The sequence below is a fragment of the Trichosurus vulpecula genome, chromosome 4 (genome assembly GCF_011100635.1).
Source record: "Trichosurus vulpecula isolate mTriVul1 chromosome 4, mTriVul1.pri, whole genome shotgun sequence".
Taxonomy (NCBI): domain Eukaryota; kingdom Metazoa; phylum Chordata; class Mammalia; order Diprotodontia; family Phalangeridae; genus Trichosurus; species Trichosurus vulpecula.
In genome coordinates, this window is record NC_050576.1 from 299,926,122 (window position 1) to 299,945,394 (window position 19,273).

Below are 19,273 nucleotides of genomic sequence, written 5' to 3' on the forward strand. Positions count from 1 at the left end.
CTTTTGGATGGAAATGCTCTATTGGCTCTTCCTCTCTAGTTCTGGAAATCATGGAGAGCATATGTCTAAATGACCTGAGGTCCCTTTCAGTTCTTAAATACATGAACCTACGTCTTAAACACATATTCCCAGGGTCGGGAATGATCACATTAGTTTAGGAGAATTTTTTAAAATTCATCTTCCAACTCCTATCAATGGAGGCTAGAAGGAATACCTGTGACAGGTGACAGAAGGTTTTAGCAGTGGTAAGGTTCCCTTCTCTGTACCAGTGACAATCACCTTGGGGCACACCTCTTTGGAAAGGATCATTACTATCAATTAGAAAACACTACTGACATACTGACGATTGCTTTTAAAATGAAAACAAGCAAGCATTAGAACATGAACTCAAACTTGGTTCAAACCTGCTCCAAAATACCCTTCTGTTTGCTTGTCATAATGATTTCCAAAAAGAATTTAGTTGGCTAAGTCAATAGCTGCCAAGAGCTGTAATGGGTTTAAAGTACTAATAACAACTCAGGTTAAAAGAAATCTCACTAATAATATCAATGATTTCATAAATATACAAGGGGTGATGGTAGAGACTATATGAGAGGTTTTTTCCACAAGCTACCAGGTCTTTCTGGATGTCTCATTTTGGTGTATCTCAAAAAAACTCACCTCACTTATTGCTGCATTGTCCTCTTCCCCAGGGCGAACAAGCCTATTTCCAGTTAGCCTCATGGACAATCCAAAGTCACTAATGACACAAGTTCCATCATTCTTTACAAGAACATTTCGGCTGTTTAAGTCTCGATGGGAAATTGCAGGTTTGTAATGATCTGTTTGGATAATTTCAAATACTTATTGATATTTGAATAGCTCCATAGGAGATAAAAACAGCACTTTGGTAAGTAGGTGATACATAAAGAGAGAAGCATATTATTTTCTATCCTACCAATTCTTATTATAAAAAAGCTAACACAAGTAATCATTTTCTCAACTCATTAATCACTGATTTCTAACAGTCACATCCACTTGTGTTGGAAGGGTTAAATATAAACTCATTTGGTGAAACTAATAGCTAATGTGTTGCTTATTATTTCCAAAACAAACTAGTTTTATGTCCTTGGCGTGGCAAGAGGAATTATTTTTTTACAAATGAAAATGTTAGCTTGATAGAATAACAATTTAAAACACTGCAACGATTCCTATGATACAAAAAAAGATTAAGAATTCCTGTTTTACACCAATGAAATCATGAGTCCAATCCAAAGGACTTTAAAGTGAAAAGTAAAGGGGAGGGGGGGTGAAAAACTGTCTATGTATATACACCAAGCTAGATACCCCACACTGGGGCTGTATCATAGGAAGAAGAGCAGTATATATAAATTTATGTCCTGGTTATTTCTCAAATGAGCCACTCCATCTCTTGGCCCATTTTCTTTGGCTATCTCAAGGCTATGCCTTGAGGGCTCTCCCTACTCATCTCTGCCTCCTGGCTTTCCTGACTTCAAGTCTTAACTAAAATCCCACCTTCTACAGGCTTTCCCAAACCCTGTTAATTCTAGTGCCTTCCCTCTTTGAATTATTTCCCATTAATCCTATGTTTAAGCTTGTTTGTATATATTTGTTGTCTTCCACATTAGGTTATAAGCTCCTTAAGGGCAGGAATATCTTTCTCTTTTTGTATCTTTAGTGCTTAGCACTTATTATTATTGTTATTAAATGTTTATTGACTAACAGGATAGAAAAAAGGTGGAGAATGAAATCACTTTACATGAAAACATACTTATGTGAGGAAATTCAGGAACCAGAGGGGGAGGGGTACTGTGGAGAGCATTTCATGAAGATTAACGGAAGCAGAACCAGCAGTGATCCTGTCACTGGGACCACTTGTTTGGAAAGAGGAAGCAGATGAACACTTTAGGAAATAGAGCACAAGCCTGGCCCAGAGTGGTTGTAGACTTCAACATCCAGACATTTGCTAGACCTCGCTATCTCTATCAAAAGCACAACAGGGAATACTATTGAGCTGTAAGAAATGATGGGCAGAATGCTCTCAGAGAAAACCTGTAAAAACATACATGAAATGATACAAATTGAAATGAGCAGAACAAGGAGAAGACTGTGTATTGTAACAACATGTGCATAACTTAGCTATTCTCAGCAATACAATGATTCAAGATAATTCTGAAGGAATTACAATGAAAAATGCCATTCACCTTCAGAGAAAAAACTCATGGACTCTGAATAAAGATTGAAGCATGCTTTTTCTTTATTTTTCTTGTTCTTTTTTTTGGTCTATGTTTTCTTTCACAACATGACTAATATGGAAATATATTTTGCATGGCTGCATACGTATAACCTTTATCAAACTGCATGCATTCCCAATGATGTGAAGAAGGGAGGGAGATTTTAGTACCCAAAAATTTTTAAAAATGAATGTTTAAAATTGTTTTTACATGTAATTGGGGAAAAATAAAATATTAAAATTTTAAAATAGGCAAAAAGCACATCAGCTAATAACTTCTTAATGCATTAATTTTAATTTCATTCTCAAAGATGGAGGGACCAACAAAAAGGAATCCTAATCTGGATGCAATTTCCATAGTTTTTAGGAAAGAAACATGAGAACCTTGGTGGTGAAATAACTATTATATCTTAAGAGTCTATTATGATAGATAGAGAGATGATAAGATAGGCATAGTCTGACATGCACCCTAAATAAATTTTGGGAGAACAAATTTTAAAGAGGGTAAGATAAAAGATAATTAGATTCCCAAGGCCAAAAAGTCTATAAAAGTCAACCTAGACGTGCTGGGAAGTTCTCAATAATGAAATTCTGAAGATAGTTTCTAATAAGCAGTTCTATAAGATGGGAATGAGTAAGCTGTTGAAAGAAATCGATGTGGATACAATGGGAATTCAATAACCAGTTAGACTTGGATAAAAGATCCGTACAATCATTCTGGAAATCAATTTGGAACTATGCCCCAGAAATTATTATGCATACTTTTGACCCGGGGATGTGTGTGTGTGCGTGTGCGTGTGTGTGTGTGTGTGTGTGTGTGTGTGTGTGTGTGTGTCCCAAAAGTGATCAAAGAAGCAGGAAAACAGAAAATGGACTCACTTGTAAAAAAAAAAATTTATAGTAGGTTGGTTTTTTTTTTGTAGTGGCAAAGAACTTGAAACTAAGGGGGTACCCATTGATTGGCTGAACAAAAATATGGTATATGAATTAAATGGAATATTAATGTGCCATAAGAAGTGATAAAAGGGACAGTTTCTGAGCAACCTGGGAAGACTTATATGAACTTATATGAGCAGAACTAGGAGAACAATTTATACAATAATAAGAATCTGTGCTTAGCCCTATTAAAGGTATAGAATGCATGCTTCATCAAACTTTGTTGACGCACAAATGCGTGACACAACACAACTACCATTAAATGTCAGAGGAAGGATATAAAGTGCTCTCCATGGGCTAGAACACTGGGCTAAGTTGAAGACACTGAAGTTTAATAGTGATACATATAAAAGTCTTTTAAAGGAACTGATCTTCAACACTGCTTCATCTGATCACTCCATTCCTTTCATTTCTCTTTTGTCTGCATTATTAAACTGGCACAGGGGAATTTGTTTAGCCTGGCTATGCATATTTGTTACAAGGGTTTTGATTTAATTTTACTTTTTTCATTGAGGGGAGGTGGGAGAGAAAAAAATAAATACTTGTTATTTTAAAAAAAGAAAAATTTCTAAAAAAATTAGATGGAAAAATATGGAAAAAGCAAAGAAAAGAAATAAAGACTAAAAACAAAAGTGTGACAAGGTCCTAATACAAGCAGTATCAGGTGACTGAATGATTCCATTATTGATCACACACTTCAAGAAGGTGAAAGACAAAAAACAAAAGTCTAATTAATATGCACAGCAAAATAATCACAATGGTACAGATATTGTAAGACTTATCTGAACTGATAAAGAATGCTAAACAGAACCCGAAGAAAATATACAATGGTTATGAAAGAAATTAAATGCAAAGATCACTAAAAGGAATTAAACTCCAAACAGCTGAAAATCTAATAGTGGTCCCAGAGAACAGTTGAAAACAAAACATACCTCCCTCCTTGCAGCTACTAGGCAAGGGGACTTACTCAGGCAAAGTCTTGCCCCACCCCCCCTTCTCTCTCTCCACACACACACACACACACACACACACACACACACACGGTAACTGTGTTGTTTTTGCTTAACTTTTTTTTTTTTTGTTATAAGGAAGGGTTTAATTCAGGGGCAGAATGAGGAAAGATCTCAGGCTATGGAGGAAGCATATCCAGAAACGACTGTGATGTAAAAAAAGGGATCAATAAAATTAATTTTTAAAAAAAGGAGTACTGAAAGCTCAAAATGAGCTAAGGTTAGTGAGGATAGTGAAGGATAACAAAAACGACATTTACAAAAGTTATACTGAGGCAGAGAGGAGGCTCCATGAAGGAAGAGAGCCCCTGCTCAGAATGGATAACATGATGATGGAGACAGAAGAGATACCCAATTCTTATTCTGCTTCTGTTTTATTGACAAAGGAGAAGCATTTGAACTAGAAAGGAGAGAATCAAAACTATTAATAGGCAGCTGATACCCAAGGTGAGTATGGAGAGAATAAATGATTACCCCATCTGCCCTTGAAGAATCAAATCACTAGGATAAAGCAAACTCCATCCTGGGATAATGAATGAATAGTTAAATGTGACAGACATCTTTGAAAGATCACAGAAAATGGGAGAGGTATATAAGACAGGAAAAGATAAATGTACTAAATTTTTGATAAAAGGAAAGAGAATGGAGTCTGTAAATTTTAGGCCAAGGGGCTTGACTTTGATTCCTGGCAAAGTCTAGAAAATATTTATTGAAAATATGGCAGGTGAATTAATCTTCAGTATTGCTTCATCTGGTCACTCCAGACAATGCAAAACTGACACAGGATAATTATGTAGATATAGCTTATCTAGATTTCAGCATATTTGGGTGGATTATAATGGAATGAGTAGCTAGACTCAAAGCACAATCACTAACAGTTCTACACCAGCTTAGAAGGCGGTCTCTAGCATAGCATCCTCAGAATCACAGAGTACACGCTGTCGACTCTGTTAAACACACAAAAGCATGACACGACTCAGAGAAACAGCTGCGTGTTAGACGTCAGACGAAGGACACAAAGTGATCTCCGCAGCCTATAGAACACTGGGCTGAGTTGAACAAACTGAGGTTTAATACACACAGAAAGGTTTAAACCTTTCTTTGAACCTTTGTTCAAAAAACAAAACAAAGCAAAACAAAAACCTTGATCAAGTACAAGATAGGAGAAGTCTGGTTACAGAGAAGCTCGTTTAAAAAGTTCCGGGTTTTGCGAGGACTTAAGCAAGCTCGATTGAGGTGACAGTAGGATACGGAAGCCGAGAAAGACAATCACAATGTCCAATAAATGCTTTTGCATAAAAGAATGAAAGAACGGTATCCAAGATCAAGCACGTGACTGTTTCTCGGCATTCTGCCTCCTCAGTCCGCATCTGGACTGGCGGGTCTAATTTCAGGTGACATGTTTTAGAGCACACACTAATAAACTGGGCTGCATTCAAAGGCAGGCAAATAGGTCGGCCTTAGATGATAAAATCATGCCATGTGAGGATGTTTAGGCCAGAGAAGGATTGGGAGGAATGTGACAGGAGTAATTTGAAGGACACTGCTGGAGCACCCTGTAGACCAGACCCCTGAGTCTCAAAAGGTGTCCTGCCACTAGACCTTTAGCACTTTTAACCCTTTCCATTAGCCCAGAATGTGTGTTGTACGTGTTGTCTTTCCCAACTAGAGCATGAACACCTTGAGAACACGGACATTTCTATTCGTATCCTCAGCACTCAGGAGAAGGCTTGCCAAGCACTTAAATGCTTTTTCATTTGTTCATGGACAAGTTATTACACACGTTCTGTTTGGTCTCAGAAAGCAAAGGAAAAACACTGTGTGGAAGTTAAGAGAGGCAAATCTAGGTTTCCTTCAAGGTAAACCTTCTAATAATTAGATCTACCTGAAAATCAAGAGAACAGCCATTGAGGTTGGAGTTTCCATTCATTTGAGGTCTTTAGGAAAAGACTGGATGACAACTTTTTTGATATCATATAGATGGGATTTTTGTTCAGGTGTGTCCTGGACAAGATGGTTTCTTGGGTCCCTCTGACTCTGAGGTTCTATGACAGGGACATGGAAGAATTACAGAAAGAGCTGGTATTGCCTATGAAGGAAGAGAACACTGGCCATCTGGGCCTAAAAATGAAGTCATGACACTAATTTTCCAGTGTCTGAAGAATACAATAGCTTTCCAAGCTTTACACTCAGTATTCCTGAAATGCTGAAATTTTAAAACACATTTATTGTTGCTATTGATAACTGAAATGTTTCTCTATGCTGTGCCCAGAATAGAATAATTAGACCAAATGCTCTCATAGCTATCTGGTGATTTAATTAAGTCACAAACAGAATGAAAGTATTATGGTGAGTATGACTTATCAATTTTCAATTTGACCATTAAAGAAACTGAGGCAATTCTCTAAGATTATAAAACTATCATCTTGCAGATCTGAATTTTCTTTACCATGAGTCCCTACACTAATGAATAATAGGTCCTGATCATCCTGACCACCCACAAAAATCCCTAATGCTTAGCACAGCAACATGCACACACTTAATAAATGCTTGTTGAATTAAATTGTTCCAAAAGAAAACTATAAGACCAAATACTCCAAAAAAAACCCAAATAACATTAATTTCAAGTGCTTTCTCTATTTTTATGGTACCTGAGTACCACAGCTAAGTAAACAATGTTATTTCTAGATACTGAACTAATACACTAAGCAGCACTCCTACATCACTATATTCTCTTGGGCACACATAATTCTCATAAAGATACTTGTGTCACGTATTCTACGCTATCAGAATACACACAGGCTTCTTTTTACAATAGCTGAGTAAAATCCAGACTTCAAAAGGCTGTAACATCAGTCTCGCCACAATAATAACTCATATTTATAGAGCACTTTTAGATCTGTAAAGGGCTTTCCATACATTATCTCATTTGCTCCCTGCAACAACTCTGTGAGGCAGATGCTAACATCCTTATTGCACAAATGAGCAAACTGAAGTTCTAAGAGACTAAATACCTTGTCCCAGAGTTGCACAGCGAGGAAGTGTCTGAACAAAACTCAAAACCAGGTCTTCCTGACTTCAAGCCCAGGTCACCATCCATTGACACAAAGCAATCTGGGTAAAAAGACAAAGGCTGACAGCACTGATGGACTGATAACATCTGGCCAAAGTCGACAGTCCCAAACCTGACTGAACGTACCACTCCATCAGATACAATGAGGCTGTTTCAATCTAAGCCTGTGATGTCCATGTGCATTTACAGAGAACCTTAAAATTGGCCAAGAGCTTCTCTGTTATTAAAAATACACTGTAAGTGGGGCAGCTAGGTGGCGCAGTGAGTAGAGCACCGGCCCTGGAGTCTAGAGGATCTGAGTTCAAATTTGACCTCAGACACTTGACACACTTACTAGCTATGTGACCTTGCACAAGTCACGTAACCCCAATTGCCCCACCTTCCCCCCTCAAAAAAAGAAAAAGAAAAAAAAACACACTATAAGCTGCCACTGCAGAGAGTTAGAAGAGTTGTGGCTGGAGGAGCCTGGATGGGGTGAAGAGAATGAGCCAGATCCCGTGGTGCAGTTTGTTAAAGAAGTACCGGAGAAGACAAACGCATCAAGCTGGTGACACTAGCAAGGACAGTAGTCACTATTACACTAAGGCCATATACAGTGTCAAGACAGCTATTCAACGTAAATGGCCCAATATAAAATACTTACTGCCATAAAGTAATGACAAAATGATGTAAAAGATCTAAGAAACCTGTATGACATCAAAGATTCTCAATAAAGGGTCAGAGACGCTAAAAAGGCAAAGGCTATCAATCGTCAAGAAAATTCTTTAAGGAAAGAAAATGCCTAAGAAAGGTTTAAAACAAGGAAGAATCACAGCAGGAAGAATTCAGAGGTTTCTATAAGTGACTGGGTTTTTGAAGCAGTGTGTAAACAAATGTACCAAAGATATACTAACAAAAACCGAAAGTGTTTTCAGAAACTAAGGACCTAGGAAAACACCAAGACAAAGCATAAAGTCTAGGAAGATGAATTTTAAGTGAAGCCTTGGGTGAGTCAATTAAATTCTCAATAGTTTATGAGGTACTGACTGAAATGGAAGGTGTTGACCTGCACTGAGAGAAGATTCTTCCAAAAGGAGCTCCCTACACCAATGAAATCATGGGTTTGGATTCTGTCTTGATACCAAGACACAAGATACAGCCTGAAGTGCCCTGGGATGTGGAAAAAGCTAAGCTGAAGAAGTTCACAGCCTGAGAAGCGGTGGTATATTTTGTATCTCAGATCAATAAGCAAAAAAACCTATTAACCTCAAATACCATAGTAAACACCAAACTATACACGTTCCTCAGTAAGTCCACTCAAATACCTGCCCAGACTGTAAGGTTGGGAGCTGCGGACACAGCAGCAGAGGCAGGCACCAGACTCTTTGGTGACAATTCCAGCACCCAAACAAGCCCCACAGAAGGGTCAGGAATGAATTCTGTTTGCTTTGGGGTTGATCAGGGGTCCAGTTTGGTATGCGCTTCTTATTGTTAATACAGGCGTCACTGGAGTGGTTTCAGAGAATGCTATCCCACACGGGACAAGCTGCCAGATTTTTTCCTCTATGGGAGATTCACAAGATGCACAAGGTTACAAGGGTAACCTCACAATGACCTGGCTTCTATGGAAAGAGAGACGGCAAGATGCTGGGCAAACAATCACTGCCCTCACTAAATTCTACCTTCTTACTGGACTTTGGTTAAAAATTTACCTGAATTCTAGTGTAAAACATAATGTATTGCCTCTTTAATATACTGCTTCCAGATCTCTCTTTGCAGACACATTATTTATTTTTCCTATAAGAATAAGTGACTATACCGCTCCCTTGCAACTTTTATACCTTCTTCTATGTATCTGATTTTAAAAACTGTACATTCAAACTTTATCAGGTATTAAGGGTGCCACAGAAATTGAGGAAAAAATGAAGTAGGTGATATTAGTATGTTTTCCCATGACACATGGGTGACAAAACTTGATTAAAAGATAAACCATAAGGAAAAATTCCTCAAGTTACCCTTTTTGTACATATAAAAAGTTTCATTTATGAAGAAACTGCCAAGTATATAAGTTAAACATGCATATACATATGCGTACATATATAACACATAACACTTGTGCATATATACATATGTATATATTTCCTTCTATGCATATATCTTAGATGGTGAAGTTTTCCAGAAGCTCTTTAGGTGATTATTGTGATGATTTTATCAAGTCTCAGAAGACTTAGGCCTAACTAAACAAAATGAAAAAACTAAGGAGATAAAGAATGTCTACTGATTGGGTTATGTTAAGAAAACTACAAAGGAGGCTCATCTTGGGTATAAATAGAGCCCACTTAATTGGACCAACAATGCAGAGAGACAATGATCTGGGCTAAAAATTAAATAGCAATTCAATAAAAGATCCTAGAGAAGTTCTGGGGAAGTATGTAGGCTACAATACACAATACTATATAATCCCATTTCTTCTTTGCTGTGTATTATTTCTTTTCAGAAACGTAGCAATGATGATTTTGCAGCAGCTGAAAGATAAAGATGTCTAACCTCCAGAAACTGGACTCATTACTACTTAACCATTTTTTAAAAACCCACAATTTTTTTTTGCACTAAAATCTTAAGGTAAAAATTATCAAGAAAATACAACTATCTCTCTTTTTCACAAAAATATCTCCTGGAATTAACAGTCATCATCTATTATATTGTTTGTGGAACTATCGATTCCTCTACACAAAATCTGTACCATCTGGCAAAAAACAATTACAAAATTGAACATGCCCTTTGACTCAGGGTCTCTTATTGCTGGCACTGTTTACTTAAGATATAAGTAGAAGGAAAAAGGCCCCATCTTTACAAAAAATATTAACACCCGCTTGATGTATTATAGCAAAAAATCTGTTGATAATATTCCACTAACAGTGAGTGGCTGAACAAATAAATCAGGTCATATCAATGTAACACAATATTATTGAGCTGTAAAAAATGTCTAAGAAGAATACAAAAAAATTAGTGAATGACCTATGTGATGAGATTCAAAATGAGGTCAGCAGAGCAAGAAGAGTCCCCCACCCCCCAAAAAAAACTATAACTGAATAACACCAATGAAGACCATGGTCCTTTCAGAAGGATTTAAAATTTGGAGGGAATAAGAAAACAAACATGTTGGCATTATTCTTCCCCCTACCCTTCCTACCCAGGACCTGTGATTTCTCCTGGATAGAGAACTCCTTTGTGGAATCTCCCTCTGCTGATGCCAACTATAAACTCATCTCTAGCTACAGAGCTGCCTGAGCCACTGGACCATGGTCACATGAGTACAGGCCAGATGCAGGACTTGAGACTGAACCTGGGTCTTCTAAATTCCAAGGCTGGTCCTCTGTCTACTATACCATGTGTACCTTCTATTCTTATTTTGTTAAAATTCCTTCTCCCCCCACCCCCACGCCAAGCAAAATGTAAATAGCTTGAATGTGGAATTTTATTTGGAGATTCACATAATATATGGCTTGATTGTGTCTTGACAGCGCTAAATTTGTGGAAACAATAACATCAAAAATATCTCATCTCATAGTTAAATATACATTTTTTTAAAAAAATTCTTTTAGTTTATTTGAAAATTGTGATTTAGTATTTTTGTTTCTCTAAAACCATGTCCATTCCTTATCTTACCTCCTCTTGGTAATTCTGTGTGAAGGTATGCCAGGCCTCTGGTAACAGAATGTGCCAAACGACAAGAGCTTACCCAATCACTGGTATGGAGACTCAAATACTTGCACAAAGAACCCTTAATAAAAATAGAAACAATAAAATCAATTATGAAGCCATAAATACTGATTTAAAAAGATCTACCTCAAGTAGGGTTTCTAGATTTGATTTTTCAGTATTTTTACATCAAAATCAGCTCAACAGAACATCTGAAAAGCTAAGAAGACTATATTTTATAACATAAAGAATAAAGAAGCATTTCTTCTTAGAGGCTTCTTTCAGGAACAAAGCTCTATCATCATAAAGGAATGGAAGTTGAAAAGCTTATTAAAAAAGATCATACAGAAACACTAAGAATGAGAGGTTTTGCTGTCTCTGTTGAACTGAAGCATTTCCAAAACCACATTACAATGGTAATCTGTAAAGGATGTTAATGGAAAAAGTGACCAAAGAAATGCGAAGTAGCTCCTTGGAATATTCTATTTCCTTTTTTACTGACGCATAATGGACTATTTTCAATGGACTCAGAAACAAAAAGGAGAAAAATGCATTCACTACAGTGATTCACTAATCAACCACAAAAGCCAGGCAAGGATGAAAATAAATCACACTTATCATACTGATTAGAAAAATGAAAAAAAGAAGAGTAAAAATTATGATGGGAATATGTAGGATCTAGAAGAAAGAACCTAGAAAATGATATTCTTTGGCATTTAAAGATATTCTCTAGAATTCAAAATCCATAACTCATTCTATGAGATGAGTTCCTTTAAGGCTTATTTGGTCTATTACAAAGAATGCTGTAATGTGTCTTTTGGCTTATCAACATATCTTTTACAAAGATTTAATTTGTAATCTTACATGTTGTTTTTTTTTTTTTGAGGGGGAAGGCAGGGCTATTGGGGTTAAGTGACTTGCCCAAGGTCACACAGCTAGTAAATGTGTCAAGTGTCTGAGCCCACATTTGAACTCAGGTCTTCCTAACTCCAGGGCCACTGCTCTCCTCACTGCGCCACCTATCTGCTCCAATCTTACATGTTTTATGTTGCTATTCTTCAAATACAAAAAAAAACACCTTTGCTATAATCTCTTTGACATAAGCACATAGTATGGGGGATTAATCAAATAATCATTATCTTCTATTCCATCTATCAAGAAATATTTCTTCAAATTATTTTTAGGTAAAAAGACAATTAGTATAAATTGTGTGTGTAATTCTGAAATTGACAATCTCCCTATGCTTAAGAACAGGCCTTTGTCAGTTTCATTTTTTAAAGTACTTACATTAGGGTAATATTCCATCACCAACAAATATTCCATTCGTGCATCAGCGGTGAATCTTTCATCTCCAACGATGAAGCGAGCAATGTTATCATGGTCCATAAGAGGAATTCTATAAATGTTCCTCTCATTGATAAAGTTTTGACGATTGGCAAAAGAAAAAACTTTTACAGCTACTGGACGCTCATCCAAGGAACCTTTGTACACTGCTCCATATCGTCCCCGACCAATCAGCTGCAAACATTTAAGTAAAGTCATGGCAGTAATTCAAATGATGTGCATGATAACTGAATAATTAATCTTATCCAGTTGTAAAAATCACGTATTTGAGTAAATGTGTCTTTTATTCCTGCTTAGTTTAATGGTACCTAATAAGTAAGCAGCTAACTAAAATGTTAATTAAAAACTAATGTAGAAGAAGCCAAGTGATTTTCACAGAATCTGTTGCCCCATCACAAAGGATATTATTAAATGCTTAAAAACTGTATGTTTCACAACTGAACTGTACCATGATCTTGCATAAGAAAGACATTAGCCATAACTATTTTGTTTTTATTATAAGACCGTCTATTTCATTGGTTTATAGTGAATATTTTCCTCCTTTACTGTAAAACTAATTATCAAAGAATTTTGTTTTAACAATATAATTTTACCTTTTAACAAAGTTAAAAAATGTTTTCATGAATATCTATCCTAAACCATTAATATTTGACACATACTAAAAGTTTTTAACTAATGGGAAATATCCTTCATGTATTCAATATCGTGAAATATTTAAATGCATGTTTTCATTTTTAATAATGACAGGAAGGGTTAAAAGTGATAGTGGTAATACATATTTAGCTACTTAAGACTAAATAAAGTCTCAAGCAATGGATCAAAAGTATCTTACTGTATAAAAATAAAGGAAGAATAAAAATACTGCTTTTATAAATATTGAAAAGATTAAAAATAAATGCAACAAATAAAAGTAAATACTGTTTTAAGATAATATATAATAAATGTTGCTTATTCCTACTTAGAAATTTCTTTCCTCACACTTCATATATTGATTGCTTTGCTCACTTTTATTTCTCTTGCATACTTATGTTCCATTTGAATATTATATTCTCCTATCAAATGAAATAGTATTTCTAAAAAAAAAATGCTTAGCAAAGTGTCTGGTATAGAGTAGGCACTATATAAATACTCACTCTCTTTCCCTTCCCACCTTTCTAGAATATAAATGTAATCACAGTATCTATCATGGTTTAAAATTTGGGGGGAAATTTAAATTGTCCAATTTGTCTTTTGTGATCATCTCTATGCCTTATCTGGTCAAGCATTCTCACCCTAGTTGTGACATGTACTTCTTTATACTTTCTGGTTTTTTTTAAATGATGGGACCTTTTATGTTCAGGTCAAATATCCATTAGGAGCTTATTAAGCTGTGGTGTGAGATGCAGGGCTAACCCTACAGTTTGCCAACCTTTCCGGATTTCCTAGAAATTCTTGTAAAAAATGGCATCCTTCCCTGGTAATTAGGTTGTGAGGTTTATGAAACTCTAGGCTACTGTGTTGAGTTGCTTTATCTAGTCTTGTCCACTGATCTAGTTTTTCTCCTTTATAATCCAGTACAAAATAGTTTTGATCATTGCTGCTTTGGGGGGCAAATTTGAATGGTATATCACTAAATCTTAAGTTGAATTAGGTAGTTTAGTGATTTTTTAGGATACTGATATGGCTCAACCATTAATACTCACTACTGCACCAATTATTTCCATAAAGAAAGTTTTATGATTGTATTTGCCAAGCCCCAAGTATGTCTTGGTAGGTTAATCAAATGGGTCACTGATCTTATCAATTTGTATGTTCTCTACAACAAAGTAGATGGTAAGCCTTTCTTATGACTGTTCATCTGTTATCCCTAATCTTTGCCATGGGACCAGACCATTTTTTCTTCCTATCATACATTTCTTTCATAACATCTTTTACTCCTATTTTTCCAAGGTTCCTCATTGATACAGTCTGCTCCCATATCTATTGCCCTCTGTGGGAGTGTTCTATATCTTGCAGTAACACAACAATGCCAGTATAATGCTGGAATTAAAATGATGAGTCTTTTGTTTCTGGGAGAAGACTAGGATCAGGAAAAGAATATACAGTTTCCCTAAGGCACTCTATCCTGATTCCCTCTTCCTTTCTCTTGTCCCAATACTCAGTCCATTTGTATCATCTTTTTCAAGTATGTATACTGTCCCACAAATGTTATAGGCTACCTATGCAATAATATATCATAATTTGGTGCAGAAATATCTTTCATCCACTTGTTTTTTCCTGTGTGGATGGTAAGGACATACTCTCTCTTTTTTTATTTAGTATTTTAATTTTTCCTAGTTATATGTAAAAACAATTTTTAATATTTATTTTTAAAACTTTGAGTTCCAAATTCTCTCCCTCCCTCCCTGTCCTCTCCCCCCTCTCCCACTGAGGCTATACATGTGTAGTCACGCAAAACATATCCATAATGGTCATGTTGGGAAAGAAAACATAGACCAAAAAAAACCTCAAGAAAAATAAGGAAAGCAAAAAAAAATAGGCTTCAGTCTGTATTCCGATTCCATCAGTTCTTTCTCTGGGAATGGAGAACATTTTTCATCATAAGTCCTTCAGAGTTGTCTTAGATCATTGTATTGCTGAGAATAGCTAAGTCATTTACAGCTGATCTTACAATATTGCTATTATTTTGTACACAGTACATTTCACTTTGAATCAGACCATGCAGTTTTTCTGAGAGCCTCCTGCTCATCATTTCTTACACTATAATAGTATTCCATTAAAATCACATACCACAACCTATTCAACCATTCCCCAATTGACGGGCATCATCCCCTCAATTTCTAATTCTTTGCCCCCAGAAAAGAGCTGTTATAAATATTTTTTATACATATAAGTCACTTTCCTTTTTGTTTTTTAATCTCTTTTGGGATACAGACCTAGTAATGGCACTGCTTGTCCAAAGGGTATGCACAGTCTTGTAGTCCTTTGGGAACAGTTCCAAATGGTTTTATAGAATGGTTAAATCAGTTCACAACTCCACTAACAGTGCATTAATGTCTCATTTTTCCCCATCATCCCCTCAACATTTGTAGTTTACCATTTCTGTCCTATTGCAACCCAATTGGTATGAGGTAGTACCTCAGAATTGTTTTAATTTGCATTTCTCCAATCAAAAGTGAATATTTTTTCATATGGCTATAGATAGCTTTGATTAATTCATCTGAAAACTGATCAAATATTTTGATCATTTATCAGTTGGGTTACGGCTTTTACTTTCATAAATTTGACTCAGTTCTCCATAAATTTGAGAACTGAGGCCTTCATCAGAGAAACCTACTTCAAAATTTTTTCAGTTACTATTGCTAACTGGATTTCCCTTCATCCTTTCCCCTCCCCATTTTTCCTATTCTCTCATTCCTTTCACCCTGCTCTTCCTCAAAAGTGTTGCTTCTGACTACCCCTCCCCCAATCTGCCCTCCCTTCTATCACCCCCACCCCTTTCTCTTATCCCTTCCCCAGCTACTTTCCTGTAGGGTAAGACATATTTCTATACCCAATTGAGTGTGTATGTTTTTCCCTATCTTAGCCAATTCTGATGAAAGGTTCACTCACTTCCCCTCACTTCCCTGCTCTTCCCCTCCACTGTAAAAGCTTTTCCTTGCCTCTTCTATCTGAGATAATTTACTCCATTCTATCTCTCCCTTTCTCTTTCTCCTAGTACATTCCTCTCTGATCCTTTCAACTCACCTGTGCCTTCTGTCTATATATATATATATATATATATATATATATATATATATATATACATATATATATATATGTATATTTATACACTCCTAACTACCTTAATGAGAATGTTCTTAGGAGTTTCAAATATCATCTTCCCATGTAGGAATGTAAAGATTTTAACCTTTTCTGTCTACTTTTTTATGCTCCTCTTGAATTTTGTATTTGAAAGGCAAATTTTCTATTCAGCTCTGGTCTTTTCATCAAAAATGCTTGAAAGTCCTCTATCTCATTGGATGTCCATTTTCCTCCTGAAGGATTATACTCAATTTTGCTGGGTAGATGAGTCTTGATTCTTGAGGTGATCCTCACTCCTTTGTCCTCCAGAATATCATATTCCAAGCCCTCTGATCCTTTAATGTAGAAGCTGCTAAATCTTGTGTTATCCTGACTGTGGCTCCATGATACTTGAATTGGTTCTTTCTGGCAGCTTACAATATTTTCTCCTTGACTTGGGAACTCTGGAATTTGGCTACAATATTCCTGGGAGTTTTTATTTTGGGATCTCTTTCAAGAGGTGATTGATAGATTCTTTAAATTTCTATTTTACCCTCTGATTCTTGAATATCAGGGAAGTTTTCCTTGATAATTTCTTGAAAGATGATATCTAGGCTCTTTTTTTTTTTTGGCCGTGGCTTTCAGATAGTCCAATAATTTTAAAATCATCTCTCTTGGATCTATTTTCCAGCTCAGTTGTTTTTCCAATGAGATATTTCACACTGTCTTCTATTTTTTCATTCTTTTGATTATGTTTTATTGTTTCCTGATTTCTCATAAAGTCATTAGCTTCCATCTGCCCCATTCTAATTTTTAAGGAATTATTTTCTACAGTGAGCTTTTGGACCTCCTTTTCCATTTGGCCAATTCTGCATTTCAAGACATCTTCTCCTCATTGGCTTCTTGAACCTCTTTTACCATTTAGCCTAGTCTGTTTTTTAAGGTGTTCTTTTCTTCAGTATTTTTTTGTGTCTTCTTTACCAAGCTGTTGACTCATTTTTCAGGATTTTCTTGCACCACTCTCATTACTCTTCCCAATTTTTCCTTTATCTCTCTTACTTGATTTTCAAAGTCCTTTTTGAGCTCTTCCATGACCTGATATTTTTCTTGAAGGCTTTGGATGTAGGAGCTTTAACATGTGTGCGTTTTGAACTTCCTTGTCACCTGACTAACTTTCTACAGTTAGAGGTGGTTTTTTTGTTGTTTGCTCATTTTTCCTGCCTATTACTTGACTTTTACCTCTTTACCCTTAAAATAGGGTAAATACCTTTACCTTTCACCCTTAAAATAGGGCTCTGTTTCCAGGGTGGAAGGCTCACTGTCCCAAGCTTCAGGGATTTTGTGAAGCTATTTTCAGATATACTTCTAGGGACCTGTAAGTTTTCAGCTCTTCCAAGGTGGTATGATCAAAGGAGAGGTGTTTACTCCTCTCCTGGACTGTGCTCTGGTTTGTGAGTGAGCACAAGCACTGTTTTTAACCTGGAATTGTGAGGAGGGTCCCCCCTCCACCGTAGCCACAAGATCTGTTATGCCACTGCTCCCTCCTCATCCTGGAACTGCCACCAAGGACTGTGACCTGGATCCAAGAATGGGCAAAGCAACAGAGTCCTGCCTCAGTGCTAGCAAAAAGACCCCTGTAATCTCCTTCTGACCAGTTGTTCTACCCCTTTACCATCTGTGGGCTAAAAGCTCTGGAAGCAGCAGCTGTTGATTCAATCATTCCCAAGGCCTGCCCCTGGTCTGCTGTGGCTGTGTGGGTAAGGCTTATGCTGTAACGTGTTCCACTCTCACTCAGGTGCAACAAACCTTTCCTGCTGATCTTCTAAGCTGTCTTTGGCGTCTGCAGGTTGGGAGGTCTAGGAAACCCTCACTAATGCTAAGTGATTTAGTTGCCCTGAGGCCTGCTCCTGGTTTGTTGGGGCCCAGCCTGCACTGGACTGTACCCCTCTCTCACCCTGGTTCAACAGACCTTTCTTACCTACCTTGCATGTTGTGTTGCACTGAAAATTTGATTCATTCTATCTTTTTGTGAGTTCTGCTGCTCTAGAATTTGTTTAGAGTCATTTTTAAAGGTATAAGGAGGAGTTTGGGGGAGAACTCAGGCGAGTCCCTCTCTTTACTCAGCCACCTTGGCTCAGCTTCAAGGGCGTACTCTTTAGAGTGGTTACAGATATCATTCAGAAGGCTCTGCACTGTTCAAGGCTTGATATAACCAATGCAGTGTCATCTGCAAACAGGAGCAACTGAGAACCCTCAATATCTACAGGAAAATCCTCTTCTACTCGGACTCCATGCTTAATCTCCTCTATCACAATGGCGAACACTGCTTTAAGCCTTACTTCATGTTTATGATTAGAGGGCTACTGAACAAAGTTATCTCTGTGTTTACAACTTTCAAGGAATCCTAAATTCACTTTACAGATGAGAGTTCTTATCAAAAGAGAGCCATTAAGAATACACTTTTAACTATCAGCCTCATCACCCTCCTCCTCACCCCTAACCTGAGCTGCCCAGCTCTGGGTCATCGTTACACCATGCTGTGTATACCTTTACCCCTTTTCCAGCTCCCCTTCTGCGTTTTGATTCCCCCATTAGAATGTAGGGAGGGTCTGTCATGTTTGCTCGTGCATCTCTAGGACTTAGTGTCTGTGATTTTCTCTGTCCCCCCCTCTGACCTTCCCTTCCGCCTTCAGATTGATTAGAATATACATGCATAGATAGATCATGTGCAGATGAAAAAAACAATCAACAAAAGATGATAAAAAATTGAAATAAATGGTATAAGCAACAACTGCTATAAGAATTCACAAGATAAAGAGACCATTCTGAGTTGGCATAATCAGAAAACACTTTCCAGAAAAGGTGAGATTTCTTTATGCCTATATGCAAGATGCAATAAAATGAAGGAGAACATTAGGATCTGTCTTTTTTTTCTTAGAGAGAACAAGTTGAGTGAAAGAATGACCTTAACAACATTCTTACCTCCAGAAGTTTTAAATTATCTAGGTCCAGAGAGGGCTCAGAGGCTGCTGCTTCCATCATGTTCATACTGTGAAGACCTTGCTTACGATCCCCTGTAGGCAAATGCAGGAGTCCTATTAATGCCTAAAACAATAAATCTGTCATTTTTTTCAGGGGGGCTGGGGGGAGTGTCTTTAAAAACTCTATACAAGCAAAAATAAGAGCTAATACATAGTTGGGCAAAGGGACTCTGCCCAAAAGGTTTAATATAAG

General features: G+C 36.8%; 1 protein-coding gene across 2 annotated transcripts in view; it reads right to left on the minus strand.

Moving 5' to 3' along the window:
• BMPR2 (bone morphogenetic protein receptor type 2) overlaps positions 1 to 19,273 on the minus strand; it is a 238,530-nt gene that overhangs the window by 25,400 nt on the left and 193,857 nt on the right. For both annotated transcript variants that reach the window (XM_036755131.1, XM_036755132.1), the window contains exons 5-8: positions 19,022 to 19,113; positions 12,221 to 12,451; positions 10,901 to 11,015; positions 661 to 821 (exon numbers count right to left, since the gene is read on the minus strand). In XM_036755131.1, coding sequence (XP_036611026.1) covers positions 661 to 821; positions 10,901 to 11,015; positions 12,221 to 12,451; positions 19,022 to 19,113 — 599 coding nt within the window. The remainder of the gene's footprint in view (positions 1 to 660; positions 822 to 10,900; positions 11,016 to 12,220; positions 12,452 to 19,021; positions 19,114 to 19,273) is intronic.